The sequence below is a fragment of the Hemibagrus wyckioides genome, linkage group LG05 (genome assembly GCF_019097595.1).
Source record: "Hemibagrus wyckioides isolate EC202008001 linkage group LG05, SWU_Hwy_1.0, whole genome shotgun sequence".
Taxonomy (NCBI): Eukaryota; Metazoa; Chordata; class Actinopteri; order Siluriformes; family Bagridae; genus Hemibagrus; species Hemibagrus wyckioides.
This window is the reverse complement of record NC_080714.1, coordinates 835,192-851,758: the sequence shown is the minus strand read 5'-3', so window position 1 is coordinate 851,758 and position 16,567 is coordinate 835,192. Positions and strand designations below refer to the sequence as shown.

The window sequence follows — 16,567 nt, the reverse complement described above, 5'->3', positions numbered from 1 at the left end:
CGTACAGGCTGAGTGTGTTTTAGCGTACAGGCTGAGTGTGTTTTAGCGTACAGGCTGAGTGTGTGTTTTAGCGTACAGGCTGAGAGTGTTTTAGCGTACAGGCTGAGTGTGTGTTTTAGCGTACAGGCTGAGTGTGTTTTAGCGTACAGGCTGAGTGTGTTTTAGCGTACAGGCTGAGTGTGTGTTTTAGCGTACAGGCTGAGTGTGTTTTAGCGTACAGGCTGAGTGTGTTTTAGCGTACAGGCTGAGTGTGTGTTTTAGCGTACAGGCTGAGTGTGTGTTTTAGCGTACAGGCTGAGTGTGTTTTAGCGTACAGGCTGAGTGTGTGTTTTAGCGTACAGGCTGAGTGTGTGTTTTAGCGTACAGGCTGAGTGTGTTTTAGCGTACAGGCTGAGTGTGTTTTAGCGTACAGGCTGAGAGTGTGTTTTAGCGTACAGGCTGAGTGTGTGTTTTAGCGTACAGGCTGAGTGTGTGTTTTAGCGTACAGGCTGAGTGTGTTTTAGCGTACAGGCTGAGTGTGTTTTAGCGTACAGGCTGAGTGTGTGTTTTAGCGTACAGGCTGAGTGTGTGTTTTAGCGTACAGGCTGAGTGTGTGTTTTAGCGTACAGGCTGAGAGTGTGTTTTAGCGTACAGGCTGAGTGTGTTTTAGCGTACAGGCTGAGTGTGTGTTTTAGCGTACAGGCTGAGTGTGTGTTTTAGCGTACAGGCTGAGTGTGTGTTTTAGCGTACAGGCTGAGTGTGTTTTAGCGTACAGGCTGAGAGTGTGTTTTAGCGTACAGGCTGAGTTTGTTTTAGCGTACAGGCTGAGTGTGTTTTAGCGTACAGGCTGAGTGTGTGTTTTAGCGTACAGGCTGAGTTTGTTTTAGCGTACAGGCTGAGTGTGTGTTTTAGCGTACAGGCTGAGTGTGTGTTTTAGCGTACAGGCTGAGTTTGTTTTAGCGTACAGGCTGAGTGTGTTTTAGCGTACAGGCTGAGTGTGTGTTTTAGCGTACAGGCTGAGTGTGTGTTTTAGCGTACAGGCTGAGTGTGTGTTTTAGCGTACAGGCTGAGAGTGTTTTAGCGTACAGGCTGAGTGTGTTTTAGCGTACAGGCTGAGTGTGTTTTAGCGTACAGGCTGAGTGTGTGTTTTAGCGTACAGGCTGAGTTTGTTTTAGCGTACAGGCTGAGTGTGTCTTAGCGTACAGGCTGAGTGTGTGTTTTAGCGTACAGGCTGAGTGTGTTTTAGCGTACAGGCTGAGTTTGTTTTAGCGTACAGGCTGAGTGTGTCTTAGCGTACAGGCTGAGTGTGTGTTTTAGCGTACAGGCTGAGTGTGTGTTTTAGCGTACAGGCTGAGAGTGTTTTAGCGTACAGGCTGAGTGTGTTTTAGCGTACAGGCTGAGTGTGTCTTAGCGTACAGGCTGAGTGTGTGTTTTAGCGTACAGGCTGAGTGTGTGTTTTAGCGTACAGGCTGAGTGTGTGTTTTAGCGTACAGGCTGAGAGTGTTTTAGCGTACAGGCTGAGTTTGTTTTAGCGTACAGGCTGAGAGTGTTTTAGCGTACAGGCTGAGTGTGTGTTTTAGCGTACAGGCTGAGTGTGTTTTAGCGTACAGGCTGAGTGTGTGTTTTAGCGTACAGGCTGAGTGTGTGTTTTAGCGTACAGGCTGAGTGTGTTTTAGCGTACAGGCTGAGTGTGTTTTAGCGTACAGGCTGAGTGTGTGTTTTAGCGTACAGGCTGAGTGTGTTTTAGCGTACAGGCTGAGTGTGTGTTTTAGCGTACAGGCTGAGTGTGTTTTAGCGTACAGGCTGAGTGTGTGTTTTAGCGTACAGGCTGAGAGTGTGTTTTAGCGTACAGGCTGAGTGTGTTTTAGCGTACAGGCTGAGTGTGTGTTTTAGCGTACAGGCTGAGTGTGTGTTTTAGCGTACAGGCTGAGTTTGTTTTAGCGTACAGGCTGAGTTTGTTTTAGCGTACAGGCTGAGTGTGTGTTTTAGCGTACAGGCTGAGTGTGTGTTTTAGCGTACAGGCTGAGTGTGTTTTAGCGTACAGGCTGAGAGTGTTTTAGCGTACAGGCTGAGTGTGTTTTAGCGTACAGGCTGAGTGTGTTTTAGCGTACAGGCTGAGAGTGTGTTTTAGCGTACAGGCTGAGTGTGTTTTAGCGTACAGGCTGAGTGTGTTTTAGCGTACAGGCTGAGAGTGTGTTTTAGCGTACAGGCTGAGTGTGTTTTAGCGTACAGGCTGAGAGTGTGTTTTAGCGTACAGGCTGAGAGTGTGTTTTAGCGTACAGGCTGAGTGTGTTTTAGCGTACAGGCTGAGTGTGTTTTAGCGTACAGGCTGAGAGTGTGTTTTAGCGTACAGGCTGAGAGTGTGTTTTAGCGTACAGGCTGAGTGTGTTTTAGCGTACAGGCTGAGTGTGTGTTTTAGCGTACAGGCTGAGAGTGTGTTTTAGCGTACAGGCTGAGAGTGTGTTTTAGCGTACAGGCTGAGTGTGTTTTAGCGTACAGGCTGAGAGTGTGTTTTAGCGTACAGGCTGAGAGTGTGTTTTAGCGTACAGGCTGAGTGTGTTTTAGCGTACAGGCTGAGAGTGTGTTTTAGCGTACAGGCTGAGTGTGTTTTAGCGTACAGGCTGAGTGTGTTTTAGCGTACAGGCTGAGAGGGTGTTTTAGCGTACAGGCTGAGAGTGTGTTTTAGCGTACAGGCTGAGAGTGTGTTTTAGCGTACAGGCTGAGTGTGTTTTAGCGTACAGGCTGAGAGTGTGTTTTAGCGTACAGGCTGAGTGTGTGTTTTAGCGTACAGGCTGAGAGTGTGTTTTAGCGTACAGGCTGAGAGTGTGTTTTAGCGTACAGGCTGAGAGTGTGTTTTAGCGTACAGGCTGAGTGTGTGTTTTAGCGTACAGGCTGAGTGTGTTTTAGCGTACAGGCTGAGAGTGTGTTTTAGCGTACAGGCTGAGTGTGTGTTTTAGCGTACAGGCTGAGAGTGTGTTTTAGCGTACAGGCTGAGAGTGTGTTTTAGCGTACAGGCTGAGTGTGTGTTTTACCGTACAGGCTGAGAGTGTGTTTTAGCGTACAGGCTGAGTGTGTTTTAGCGTACAGGCTGAGTGTGTGTTTTAGCGTACAGGCTGAGTGTGTTAGCGAACAGGCTGAGAGTGTGTTTTAGCGTACAGGCTGAGAGTGTGTTTTAGCGTACAGGCTGAGTGTGTGTTTTAGCGTACAGGCTGAGTGTGTTTTAGCGTACAGGCTGAGTGTGTTTTAGCGTACAGGCTGAGTGTGTGTTAGCGTACAGGCTGAGTGTGTGTTTTAGCGTACAGGCTGAGTGTGTTTTAGCGTACAGGCTGAGTGTGTTTTAGCGTACAGGCTGAGTGTGTGTTTTAGCGTACAGGCTGAGTGTGTTTTAGCGTACAGGCTGAGTGTGTTTTAGCGTACAGGCTGAGAGTGTGTTTTAGCGTACAGGCTGAGTGTGTGTTTTAGCGTACAGGCTGAGTGTGTGTTTTAGCGTACAGGCTGAGTGTGTGTTTTAGCGTACAGGCTGAGTGTGTTTTAGCGTACAGGCTGAGTGTGTTTTAGCGTACAGGCTGAGTGTGTGTTTTAGCGTACAGGCTGAGTGTGTGTTTTAGCGTACAGGCTGAGTGTGTGTTTTAGCGTACAGGCTGAGAGTGTGTTTTAGCGTACAGGCTGAGTGTGTTTTAGCGTACAGGCTGAGTGTGTTTTAGCGTACAGGCTGAGTGTGTGTTTTAGCGTACAGGCTGAGTGTGTGTTTTAGCGTACAGGCTGAGTGTGTTTTAGCGTACAGGCTGAGTGTGTGTTTTAGCGTACAGGCTGAGAGTGTTTTAGCGTACAGGCTGAGTGTGTTTTAGCGTACAGGCTGAGTGTGTGTTTTAGCGTACAGGCTGAGAGTGTTTTAGCGTACAGGCTGAGAGTGTTTTAGCGTACAGGCTGAGTGTGTTTTAGCGTACAGGCTGAGTGTGTTTTAGCGTACAGGCTGAGTGTGTGTTTTAGCGTACAGGCTGAGTGTGTTTTAGCGTACAGGCTGAGTGTGTTTTAGCGTACAGGCTGAGTGTGTGTTTTAGCGTACAGGCTGAGTGTGTTTTAGCGTACAGGCTGAGTGTGTTTTAGCGTACAGGCTGAGTGTGTGTTTTAGCGTACAGGCTGAGTGTGTTTTAGCGTACAGGCTGAGTGTGTTTTAGCGTACAGGCTGAGTGTGTGTTTTAGCGTACAGGCTGAGAGTGTGTTTTAGCGTACAGGCTGAGTGTGTGTTTTAGCGTACAGGCTGAGTGTGTGTTTTAGCGTACAGGCTGAGTTTGTTTTAGCGTACAGGCTGAGTTTGTTTTAGCGTACAGGCTGAGTGTGTGTTTTAGCGTACAGGCTGAGTGTGTTTTAGCGTACAGGCTGAGTGTGTTTTAGCGTACAGGCTGAGTGTGTGTTTTAGCGTACAGGCTGAGTGTGTGTTTTACCGTACAGGCTGAGTGTGTTTTAGCGTACAGGCTGAGTGTGTTTTAGCGTACAGGCTGAGTGTGTTTTAGCGTACAGGCTGAGTTTGTTTTAGCGTACAGGCTGAGTGTGTTTTAGCGTACAGGCTGAGTGTGTTTTAGCGTACAGGCTGAGTGTGTGTTTTAGCGTACAGGCTGAGTGTGTGTTTTAGCGTACAGGCTGAGAGTGTGTTTTAGCGTACAGGCTGAGAGTGTGTTTTAGCGTACAGGCTGAGTGTGTTTTAGCGTACAGGCTGAGAGTGTGTTTTAGCGTACAGGCTGAGAGTGTGTTTTAGCGTACAGGCTGAGTGTGTGTTAGCGTACAGGCTGAGTGTGTGTTTTAGCGTACAGGCTGAGTGTGTGTTTTAGCGTACAGGCTGAGTGTGTTTTAGCGTACAGGCTGAGTGTGTGTTTTAGCGTACAGGCTGAGTGTGTTTTAGCGTACAGGCTGAGTGTGTTTTAGCGTACAGGCTGAGTGTGTGTTTTAGCGTACAGACTGAGTGTGTTTTAGCGTACAGGCTGAGTGTGTTTTAGCGTACAGGCTGAGTGTGTGTTTTAGCGTACAGGCTGAGTGTGTTTTAGCGTACAGGCTGAGTGTGTGTTTTAGCGTACAGACTGAGTGTGTTTTAGCGTACAGGCTGAGTGTGTTTTAGCGTACAGGCTGAGTGTGTTTTAGCGTACAGGCTGAGTGTGTTTTAGCGTACAGGCTGAGAGTGTTTTAGCGTACAGGCTGAGTGTGTTTTAGCGTACAGGCTGAGAGTGTGTTTTAGCGTACAGGCTGAGAGTGTGTGTTAGCGTACAGGCTGAGAGTGTGTTTTAGCGTACAGGCTGAGTGTGTTTTAGCGTACAGGCTGAGTGTGTTTTAGCGTACAGGCTGAGTGTGTGTTTTAGCGTACAGGCTGAGTGTGTGTTTTAGCGTACAGGCTGAGTGTGTGTTTTAGCGTACAGACTGAGTGTGTTTTAGCGTACAGGCTGAGTGTGTGTTTTAGCGTACAGGCTGAGTGTGTGTTTTAGCGTACAGGCTGAGTGTGTTTTATCGTACAGGCTGAGTGTGTGTTTTAGCGTACAGGCTGAGAGTGGGCTGAGTGTGTTTTAGCGTACAGGCTGAGTGTGTTTTAGCGTACAGGTTGAGTGTGTTTTAGCGTACAGGCTGAGTGTGTTTTAGCATACAGGCTGAGTGTGTTTTAGCGTACAGGCTAAGTGTGTTTTAGCGTACAGGCTGAGTGTGTGTTTTAGCGTACAGGCTGAGTGTGTTTTAGCGTACAGGCTGAGTGTGTGTTTTAGCGTACAGGCTGAGTGTGTGTTTTAGCGTACAGGCTGAGTGTGTTTTAGCGTACAGGCTGAGTGTGTGTATTAGCGTACAGGCTGAGTGTGTTTTAGCGTACAGGCTGAGTGTGTGTTTTAGCGTACAGGCTGAGTGTGTTTTAGCGTACAGGTTGAGTGTGTTTTAGCGGACAGGCTGAGTGTGTGTTTTAGCGGACAGGCTGAGTGTGTGTTTTAGCGTACAGGCTGAGAGTGTGTTTTAGCGTACAGGCTGAGTGTGTTTTAGCGTACAGGCTGAGTGTGTGTTTTAGCGTACAGGCTGAGAGTGTGTTTTAGCGTACAGGCTGAGTGTGTTAGCGTACAGGCTGAGAGTGTGTTTTAGCGTACAGGCTGAGTGTGTTAGCGTACAGGCTGAGTGTGTTTTAGCGTACAGGCTGAGAGTGTGTTTTAGCGTACAGGCTGAGTGTGTTAGCGTACAGGCTGAGTGTGTTTTAGCGTACAGGCTGAGTGTGTTTTAGCGTACAGGCTGAGTGTGTTTTAGCGTACAGGCTGAGTGTGTTTTAGCGTACAGGCTGAGAGTGTGTTTTAGCGTACAGGCTGAGTGTGTTAGCGTACAGGCTGAGAGTGTGTTTTAGCGTACAGGCTGAGTGTGTTTTAGCGTACAGGCTGAGTGTGTGTTTTAGCGTACAGGCTGAGTGTGTTTTAGCGTACAGGCTGAGTGTGTTTTAGCGTACAGGCTGAGTGTGTGTTTTAGCGTACAGGCTGAGTGTGTTTTAGCGTACAGGCTGAGTGTGTTTTAGCGTACAGGCTGAGTGTGTGTTTTAGCGTACAGGCTGAGTGTGTGTTTTAGCGTACAGGCTGAGTGTGTTTTAGCGTACAGGCTGAGTGTGATTTAGCGTACAGGCTGAGTGTGTTTTAGCGTACAGGCTGAGTGTGTTTTAGCGTACAGGCTGAGAGTGTGTTTTAGCGTACAGGCTGAGTGTGTTTTAGCGTACAGGCTGAGTGTGTGTTTTAGCGTACAGGCTGAGTGTGTTTTAGCGTACAGGCTGAGTGTGTTTTAGCGTACAGGCTGAGTGTGTTTTAGCGTACAGGCTGAGTGTGTTTTAGCGTACAGGCTGAGAGTGTGTTTTAGCGTACAGGCTGAGTGTGTGTTTTAGCGTACAGGCTGAGAGTGTGTTTTAGCGTACAGGCTGAGTGTGTTTTAGCGTACAGGCTGAGTGTGTGTTTTAGCGTACAGGCTGAGTGTGTTTTAGCGTACAGGCTGAGTGTGTTTTAGCGTACAGGCTGAGAGTGTGTTTTAGCGTACAGGCTGAGTGTGTTTTAGCGTACAGGCTGAGAGTGTGTTTTAGCGTACAGGCTGAGTGTGTTTTAGCGTACAGGCTGAGTGTGTGTTTTAGCGTACAGGCTGAGTGTGTTTTAGCGTACAGGCTGAGTTTGTTTTAGCGTACAGGCTGAGTGTGTTTTAGCGTACAGGCTGAGTGTGTGTTTTAGCGTACAGGCTGAGTGTGTGTTTTAGCGTACAGGCTGAGTGTGTGTTTTAGCGTACAGGCTGAGTGTGTTTTAGCGTACAGGCTGAGTGTGTGTTTTAGCGTACAGGCTGAGAGTGTGTTTTAGCGTACAGGCTGAGTGTGTTTTAGCGTACAGGCTGAGTGTGTGTTTTAGCGTACAGGCTGAGTGTGTTTTAGCGTACAGGCTGAGAGTGTGTTTTAGCGTACAGGCTGAGAGTGTGTTTTAGCGTACAGGCTGAGTGTGTTAGCGTACAGGCTGAGAGTGTGTTTTAGCGTACAGGCTGAGTGTGTTTTAGCGTACAGGCTGAGTGTGTGTTTTAGCGTACAGGCTGAGTGTGTTTTAGCGTACAGGCTGAGTGTGTGTTTTAGCGTACAGGCTGAGTGTGTGTTTTAGCGTACAGGCTGAGTGTGTTTTAGCGTACAGGCTGAGTGTGTTTTAGCGTACAGGCTGAGTGTGTGTTTTAGCGTACAGGCTGAGTGTGTGTTTTAGCGTACAGGCTGAGTGTGTTTTAGCGGACAGGCTGAGTGTGATTTAGCGTACAGGCTGAGTGTGTTTTAGCGTACAGGCTGAGTGTGTTTTAGCGTACAGGCTGAGAGTGTGTTTTAGCGTACAGGCTGAGTGTGTTTTAGCGTACAGGCTGAGTGTGTGTTTTAGCGTACAGGCTGAGTGTGTTTTAGCGTACAGGCTGAGTGTGTTTTAGCGTACAGGCTGAGTGTGTTAGCGTACAGGCTGAGAGTGTGTTTTAGCGTACAGGCTGAGTGTGTGTTTTAGCGTACAGGCTGAGTGTGTTTTAGCGTACAGGCTGAGAGTGTGTTTTAGCGTACAGGCTGAGAGTGTGTTTTAGCGTACAGGCTGAGTGTGTTAGCGTACAGGCTGAGAGTGTGTTTTAGCGTACAGGCTGAGTGTGTTTTAGCGTACAGGCTGAGTGTGTGTTTTAGCGTACAGGCTGAGTGTGTTTTAGCGTACAGGCTGAGTGTGTGTTTTAGCGTACAGGCTGAGTGTGTGTTTTAGCGTACAGGCTGAGTGTGTTTTAGCGTACAGGCTGAGTGTGTTTTAGCGTACAGGCTGAGTGTGTGTTTTAGCGTACAGGCTGAGTGTGTGTTTTAGCGTACAGGCTGAGTGTGTTTTAGCGTACAGGCTGAGTGTGATTTAGCGTACAGGCTGAGTGTGTTTTAGCGTACAGGCTGAGTGTGTTTTAGCGTACAGGCTGAGAGTGTGTTTTAGCGTACAGGCTGAGTGTGTTTTAGCGTACAGGCTGAGTGTGTGTTTTAGCGTACAGGCTGAGTGTGTTTTAGCGTACAGGCTGAGTGTGTTTTAGCGTACAGGCTGAGTGTGTTAGCGTACAGGCTGAGAGTGTGTTTTAGCGTACAGGCTGAGTGTGTTTTAGCGTACAGGCTGAGTGTGTGTTTTAGCGTACAGGCTGAGTGTGTTTTAGCGTACAGGCTGAGTGTGTTTTAGCGTACAGGCTGAGAGTGTGTTTTAGCGTACAGGCTGAGTGTGTTTTAGCGTACAGGCTGAGAGTGTGTTTTAGCGTACAGGCTGAGTGTGTTTTAGCGTACAGGCTGAGTGTGTGTTTTAGCGTACAGGCTGAGTGTGTTTTAGCGTACAGGCTGAGTTTGTTTTAGCGTACAGGCTGAGTGTGTTTTAGCGTACAGGCTGAGTGTGTGTTTTAGCGTACAGGCTGAGTGTGTGTTTTAGCGTACAGGCTGAGTGTGTGTTTTAGCGTACAGGCTGAGTGTGTTTTAGCGTACAGGCTGAGTGTGTGTTTTAGCGTACAGGCTGAGAGTGTGTTTTAGCGTACAGGCTGAGTGTGTTTTAGCGTACAGGCTGAGTGTGTGTTTTAGCGTACAGGCTGAGTGTGTTTTAGCGTACAGGCTGAGAGTGTGTTTTAGCGTACAGGCTGAGAGTGTGTTTTAGCGTACAGGCTGAGTGTGTTAGCGTACAGGCTGAGAGTGTGTTTTAGCGTACAGGCTGAGTGTGTTTTAGCGTACAGGCTGAGTGTGTGTTTTAGCGTACAGGCTGAGTGTGTTTTAGCGTACAGGCTGAGTGTGTGTTTTAGCGTACAGGCTGAGTGTGTGTTTTAGCGTACAGGCTGAGTGTGTTTTAGCGTACAGGCTGAGTGTGTTTTAGCGTACAGGCTGAGTGTGTGTTTTAGCGTACAGGCTGAGTGTGTGTTTTAGCGTACAGGCTGAGTGTGTTTTAGCGTACAGGCTGAGTGTGATTTAGCGTACAGGCTGAGTGTGTTTTAGCGTACAGGCTGAGTGTGTTTTAGCGTACAGGCTGAGAGTGTGTTTTAGCGTACAGGCTGAGTGTGTTTTAGCGTACAGGCTGAGTGTGTGTTTTAGCGTACAGGCTGAGTGTGTTTTAGCGTACAGGCTGAGTGTGTTTTAGCGTACAGGCTGAGTGTGTTAGCGTACAGGCTGAGAGTGTGTTTTAGCGTACAGGCTGAGTGTGTTTTAGCGTACAGTCTGAGTGTGTGTTTTAGCGTACAGGCTGAGAGTGTGTTTTAGCGTACAGGCTGAGAGTGTGTTTTAGCGTACAGGCTGAGTGTGTGTTTTAGCGTACAGGCTGAGTGTGTGTTTTAGCGTACAGGCTGAGTGTGTTTTAGCGTACAGGCTGAGTGTGTTTTAGCGTACAGGCTGAGTGTGTTTTAGCGTACAGGCTGAGAGTGTGTTTTAGCGTACAGGCTGAGTGTGTTTTAGCGTACAGGCTGAGTGTGTGTTTTAGCGTACAGGCTGAGTGTGTTTTAGCGTACAGGCTGAGTGTGTTTTAGCGTACAGGCTGAGTGTGTTAGCGTACAGGCTGAGAGTGTGTTTTAGCGTACAGGCTGAGTGTGTTTTAGCGTACAGGCTGAGTGTGTGTTTTAGCGTACAGGCTGAGAGTGTGTTTTAGCGTACAGGCTGAGAGTGTGTTTTAGCGTACAGGCTGAGTGTGTGTTTTAGCGTACAGGCTGAGTGTGTGTTTTAGCGTACAGGCTGAGTGTGTTTTAGCGTACAGGCTGAGTGTGTTTTAGCGTACAGGCTGAGTGTGTTAGCGTACAGGCTGAGAGTGTGTTTTAGCGTACAGGCTGAGAGTGTGTTTTAGCGTACAGGCTGAGTGTGTTTTAGCGTACAGGCTGAGTGTGTGTTTTAGCGTACAGGCTGAGTGTGTTTTAGCGTACAGGCTGAGAGTGTGTTTTAGCGTACAGGCTGAGTGTGTGTTTTAGCGTACAGGCTGAGTGTGTTTTAGCGTACAGGCTGAGTGTGTGTTTTAGCGTACAAGCTGAGTGTGTTTTAGCGTACAGGCTGAGTGTGTGTTTTAGCGTACAGGCTGAGTGTGTTTTAGCGTACAGGCTGAGAGTGTGTTTTAGCGTACAGGCTGAGAGTGTGTTTTAGCGTACAGGCTGAGTGTGTTTTAGCGTACAGGCTGAGTGTGTGTTTTAGCGTACAGGCTGAGAGTGTGTTTTAGCGTACAGGCTGAGACTGTGTTTTAGCGTACAGGCTGAGAGTGTGTTTTAGCGTACAGGCTGAGAGTGTGTTTTAGCGTACAGGCTGAGTGTGTTTTAGCGTACAGGCTGAGTGTGTTAGCGTACAGGCTGAGTGTGTTTTAGCGTACAGGCTGAGAGTGTGTTTTAGCGTACAGGCTGAGTGTGTGTTTTAGCGTACAGGCTGAGTGTGTGTTTTAGCGTACAGGCTGAGTGTGTTTTAGCGTACAGGCTGAGTGTGTTTTAGCGTGCAGGCTGAGTGTGTTTTAGCGTACAGGCTGAGTGTGTTTTAGCGTACAGGCTGAGTGTGTTTTAGCGTACAGGCTGAGTGTGTGTTTTAGCGTACAGGCTGAGTGTGTTTTAGCGTACAGGCTGAGTGTGTTTTAGCGTACAGGCTGAGTGTGTGTTTTAGCGTACAGGCTGAGTGTGTTTTAGCGTACAGGCTGAGTGTGTGTTTTAGCGTACAGGCTGAGTTTGTTTTAGCGTACAGGCTGAGTGTGTTTTAGCGTACAGGCTGAGTGTGTGTTTTAGCGTACAGGCTGAGTGTGTTTTAGCGTACAGGCTGAGTGTGTGTTTTAGCGTACAGGCTGAGTGTGTTTTAGCGTACAGGCTGAGTGTGTTTTAGCGTACAGGCTGAGTGTGTTTTAGCGTACAGGCTGAGTGTGTGTTTTAGCGTACAGGCTGAGTGTGTTTTAGCGTACAGGCTGAGTGTGTTTTAGCGTGCAGGCTGAGTGTGTTTTAGCGTACAGGCTGAGTGTGTGTTTTAGCGTACAGGCTGAGTGTGTTTTAGCGTACAGGCTGAGTGTGTGTTTTAGCGTACAGGCTGAGTGTGTTTTAGCGTACAGGCTGAGTGTGTTTTAGCGTACAGGCTGAGTGTGTGTTTTAGCGTACAGGCTGAGTGTGTGTTTTAGCGTACAGGCTGAGTGTGTTTTAGCGTACAGGCTGAGTGTGTTTTAGCGTACAGGCTGAGTGTGTGTTTTAGCGTACAGGCTGAGAGTGTGTTTTAGCGTACAGGCTGAGTGTGTGTTTTAGCGTACAGGCTGAGTGTGTGTTTTAGCGTACAGGCTGAGTGTGTTTTAGCGTACAGGCTGAGTGTGTTTTAGCGTACAGGCTGAGTGTGTGTTTTAGCGTACAGGCTGAGTGTGTTTTAGCGTACAGGCTGAGTGTGTGTTTTAGCGTACAGGCTGAGTGTGTTTTAGCGTACAGGCTGAGTGTGTGTTTTAGCGTACAGGCTGAGTGTGTGTTTTAGCGTACAGGCTGAGAGTGTGTTTTAGCGTACAGGCTGAGTGTGTTTTAGCGTACAGGCTGAGTGTGTTTTAGCGTACAGGCTGAGTGTGTGTTTTAGCGTACAGGCTGAGAGTGTGTTTTAGCGTACAGGCTGAGTGTGTGTTTTAGCGTACAGGCTGAGTGTGTGTTTTAGCGTACAGGCTGAGTGTGTTTTAGCGTACAGGCTGAGAGTGTGTTTTAGCGTACAGGCTGAGTGTGTTTTAGCGTACAGGCTGAGTGTGTGTTTTAGCGTACAGGCTGAGTGTGTTTTAGCGTACAGGCTGAGAGTGTGTTTTAGCGTACAGGCTGAGTGTGTGTTTTAGCGTACAGGCTGAGTGTGTTTTAGCGTACAGGCTGAGTGTGTGTTTTAGCGTACAGGCTGAGTGTGTGTTTTAGCAGACAGGTTGAGTGTGTGTTTTAGCGTACAGGCTGAGAGTGTGTTTTAGCGTACAGGCTGAGTGTGTTTTAGCGTACAGGCTGAGTGTGTGTTTTAGCGTACAGGCTGAGTGTGTTTTAGCGTACAGGCTGAGTGTGTTTTAGCGTACAGGCTGAGTGTGTGTTTTAGCGTACAGGCTGAGTGTGTTTTAGCGTACAGGCTGAGTGTGTGTTTTAGCGTACAGGCTGAGTGTGTTTTAGCGTACAGGCTGAGAGTGTGTTTTAGCGTACAGGCTGAGTGTGTGTTTTAGCGTACAGGCTGAGAGTGTGTTTTAGCGTACAGGCTGAGAGTGTGTTTTAGCGTACAGGCTGAGTGTGTTTTAGCGTACAGGCTGAGTGTGTTTTAGCGTACAGGCTGAGTGTGTGTTTTAGCGTACAGGCTGAGTGTGTTTTAGCGTACAGGCTGAGTGTGTTTTAGCGTACAGGCTGAGTGTGTTTTAGCGTACAGGCTGAGTGTGTTTTAGCGTACAGGCTGAGTGTGTGTTTTAGCGTACAGGCTGAGTGTGTGTTTTAGCAGACAGGTTGAGTGTGTGTTTTAGCGTACAGGCTGAGAGTGTGTTTTAGCGTACAGGCTGAGTGTGTTTTAGCGTACAGGCTGAGTGTGTGTTTTAGCGTACAGGCTGAGTGTGTTTTAGCGTACAGGCTGAGTGTGTTTTAGCGTACAGGCTGAGTGTGTGTTTTAGCGTACAGGCTGAGTGTGTTTTAGCGTACAGGCTGAGTGTGTGTTTTAGCGTACAGGCTGAGTGTGTTTTAGCGTACAGGCTGAGAGTGTGTTTTAGCGTACAGGCTGAGTGTGTGTTTTAGCGTACAGGCTGAGAGTGTGTTTTAGCGTACAGGCTGAGAGTGTGTTTTAGCGTACAGGCTGAGTGTGTTTTAGCGTACAGGCTGAGTGTGTTTTAGCGTACAGGCTGAGTGTGTGTTTTAGCGTACAGGCTGAGTGTGTTTTAGCGTACAGGCTGAGTGTGTTTTAGCGTACAGGCTGAGTGTGTTTTAGCGTACAGGCTGAGTGTGTGTTTTAGCGTACAGGCTGAGTGTGTGTTTTAGCGTACAGGCTGAGTGTGTGTTTTAGCGTACAGGCTGAGTGTGTGTTTTAGCGTACAGGCTGAGTGTGTTTTAGCGTACAGGCTGAGTGTGTTTTAGCGTACAGGCTGAGTGTGTTTTAGCGTACAGTCTGAGAGTGTTTTAGCGTACAGGCTGAGTGTGTTTTAGCGTACAGGCTGAGAGTGTATTAGCGTACAGGCTGAGTGTGTTTTAGCGTACAGGCTGAGTGTGTTTTAGCGTACAGGCTGAGAGTGTGTTTTAGCGTACAGGCTGAGAGTGTGTTTTAGCGTACAGGCTGAGTGTGTTTTAGCGTACAGGCTGAGTGTGTGTTTTAGCGTACAGGCTGAGTGTGTTTTAGCGTACAGGCTGAGTGTGTTTTAGCGTACAGGCTGAGTGTGTTTTAGCGTACAGGCTGAGTGTGTTTTAGCGTACAGGCTGAGTGTGTTTTAGCGTACAGGCTGAGTGTGTGTTTTAGCGTACAGGCTGAGTGTGTGTTTTAGCGTACAGGCTGAGTGTGTTTTAGCGTATAGGCTGAGTGTGTGTTTTAGCGTACAGGTTCTTCAGGTTGTGTCTTTAATTGTGTTTTAGATACCTGTGAGGAACCTGAAGGCTGGGTCCGCCTCTGACCCCATGATTTTTATCATGTTGAAGAAGGGGAAAGTGACGGCGTAGTTGGACCTGGCAAAGGTCTCTGCGTCTCGGCCCGTCCCCAGTTCCGTGTCTCCGTACTGAGCGCACGGGAAAGCCAACACGGTGAAGTGGGTGGAGCCGAGAGCCCGGTGCAGCTCCTGTAGGTCTCTGTAATTCTGCTCAGTCTGTTCACTGTGACTCGCCACATTCACAACCAGAGACACCTGAAACAACAGAGCACGGTTATCTGGACGGGTTAGAACACAGCGCTGGTCAGTCCTGGACTCTGACTGGTGGTCAGGCCTTCATTCTTTCAGCCTATAGCAGCGCCTCATTCGCAGGCACGTGCGGACGCTCCATATAAACTAATTAAAACCCGTGTAATTGTTATATCAGAAGCAATATGGTGATTTTTTTTCTGCAGGGAAATGTTATGACATTAAGGGAAGCAGTCTCCAGTGTCAGTGGACGGTAACAGAGGTAAAGCTTACCATCCCCAGGACAGATAAGGTTACTCTTTCTCAGTAACTAAAACTGTTTTGTCCTAGGGATTTTCAGGAGAGAGAAAACAGAGAGGATGGTGTGGAAACATCTGTTTACAGCTGCTGTAGCCTAAGTGAGAACAGGAAGTAACTTCTTGGATATTCCATACAACATATAACAGAAAAAAATGGAATCATATACAGATCAAATAAAGAACAGTTTTCGTTTATTTTAATAAATAAGAATGGCATTCTTTTGCAAATTAAGGAATAAAATATTTGGGGTTGTTTTGTTAGTAATAAACATCAGCTCATCATCACTCGGGCGTTGTGTTTGAGCTCAGCATGCTCTGAGGTCTTTTATTTCTTACTTAGCACTATGTAGCTGTTTACAACAGTTTATTAATACATGGTTTATATCTTATTATTATTTTTTAAATAAAAATCACTAACAAACACTGAGAGATTATTCCTTTGACTCTAATGGAAAATCCAGAGAAGAACAAAACATGACTTTTCAATAGTCTGTCTCTGGGAATTGAGTTACAACACATGCGTAACGCAGATATTTTCATATATTTATATATTATATATTTTTTATTATTATTTTCACTGAAACTGTCCCCTTTAGCCATGCTGTCAGAAGGTATATCTTTTTACAGGCTCAACATTCATTTTGTCATTTTAATGTTCAAAAACCTTTTAATGATGAATTATATTACGTTTTCCACCTGTATTCCGAAAAATCACGTCTGCCTCTATACAATTGGCTAGTAGCTCACACGTGATTAGTAGTAACCTATCAGAGAGCAGAATACAAGTTACTCTAGCGAATCGCAACACGGGAGGCGGGATTTGTCGAAATTCAGGTAGAAACACGGTTAGCTACGTGCTAATACAAGTCCCCTGCTGTTATACAGTATCGCTGACTGAAACAAATGAACATTATTTAGACTAAAATTCATGCGGTAAAGTGTTTTTGTGAAACATTTAAACATCGCTTTTTTGCAGTCAGTGGATGAAAAGAAAACTCAACACACACACACAGTTAAGAACGAGTCGTTTTAAATGACTCCACAGAATGATTCAGATGAACTGATTAGCGAGAACTATTAAGAAAAAAATGCCGTCTTTTTCTGCTTTTGTTCTAACATAAGGTCATAAATAGTTAACTGTTACGCAGTATCGAATAAACAGTATTCTAGATAATATCTACATATTAATTATTGCTCTGATTGAATCGGTTCAGTAAAGTGATTCACACTAGACACCCCTGTAGACGAGTTGACTTCGTGGCTGTAGTGTGTGTGTGTGTGTGTGTGTGTGTGTGTGTCCTGGACAAGAGGAGTGTGTGTGTGTGTGTGTGTCCTGGACAAGAGGAGTGTGTGTGAGTGTGTGTGTGTGTGTGTCCTGGACAAGAGGAGTGTGAGGAGTGTGTGCAGGAGAAAACAAGCTTTTATTCACAATTAAATGTACAAAAACTCTTCACTACTGCGCTGAAAAATAACGGAATAAATAAACCATGCTGATTTGTAGACTCGTGAAACTTACTTTCCCCCGATATTTCTCCAGTGAGACGCTTCTCCCCTTCGTGTCCTTCACTTGGAAAGAGTAAAAGTCGGCGTGTTTGCGGTTCCTGGAGATCTTTGCGTGCAGGAGATACAGCGAGGTGATGCAGAGACACACGGTGAGGATGAGGGACACGAGCCGGGGTCTGGAGCTGGACGGTTTGGACGGATAACCGCCCAGAGCCTCCATGTTGAGGAGTGAAGATGGAGGGATGAGGACGGAGGAGTGCAGATGTGTGGAGGAGGTGGACACCAGGTCTCACATTACACCAGAGAGAAAAAAACAGCAGGCTTTCGGATCTACAGCCACGTGGAGACACTCAGTGCAGATCTGTATTTTCAAACATGATCAGGTTTATTATAATAAAATATTCACATCATTATTTACTTACTCTGTTTACTCTTGAATTTCCTGTTTATTTTATAACTTACATTTTTGTTTATATATTTATATATGCTACAGTCCATAAA

The 16,567-nt window shown here is 46.8% G+C and overlaps 2 protein-coding genes across 2 annotated transcripts in view; one reads left to right on the top strand and one right to left on the bottom strand.

Moving 5' to 3' along the window:
* gpx8 (glutathione peroxidase 8 (putative)) overlaps window positions 1–16,286 on the bottom strand; it is a 20,087-nt gene extending 3,801 nt beyond the window's left edge. Inside the window, exons 1-2 of the mRNA XM_058390166.1 lie at window positions 16,080–16,286; window positions 14,009–14,270 (exon numbers count right to left, since the gene is read on the bottom strand). Coding sequence (XP_058246149.1) covers window positions 14,009–14,270; window positions 16,080–16,286 — 469 coding nt within the window. The remainder of the gene's footprint in view (window positions 1–14,008; window positions 14,271–16,079) is intronic.
* LOC131353261 (uncharacterized) overlaps window positions 1–16,476 on the top strand; it is a 42,270-nt gene extending 25,794 nt beyond the window's left edge. Inside the window, exon 14 of the mRNA XM_058390162.1 lies at window positions 16,101–16,476. Within this exon, the coding sequence (XP_058246145.1) occupies window positions 16,101–16,103 (3 nt within the window). The 3' untranslated portion in view covers window positions 16,104–16,476. The remainder of the gene's footprint in view (window positions 1–16,100) is intronic.
* Window positions 16,477–16,567: the final 91 nt, after the last annotated feature.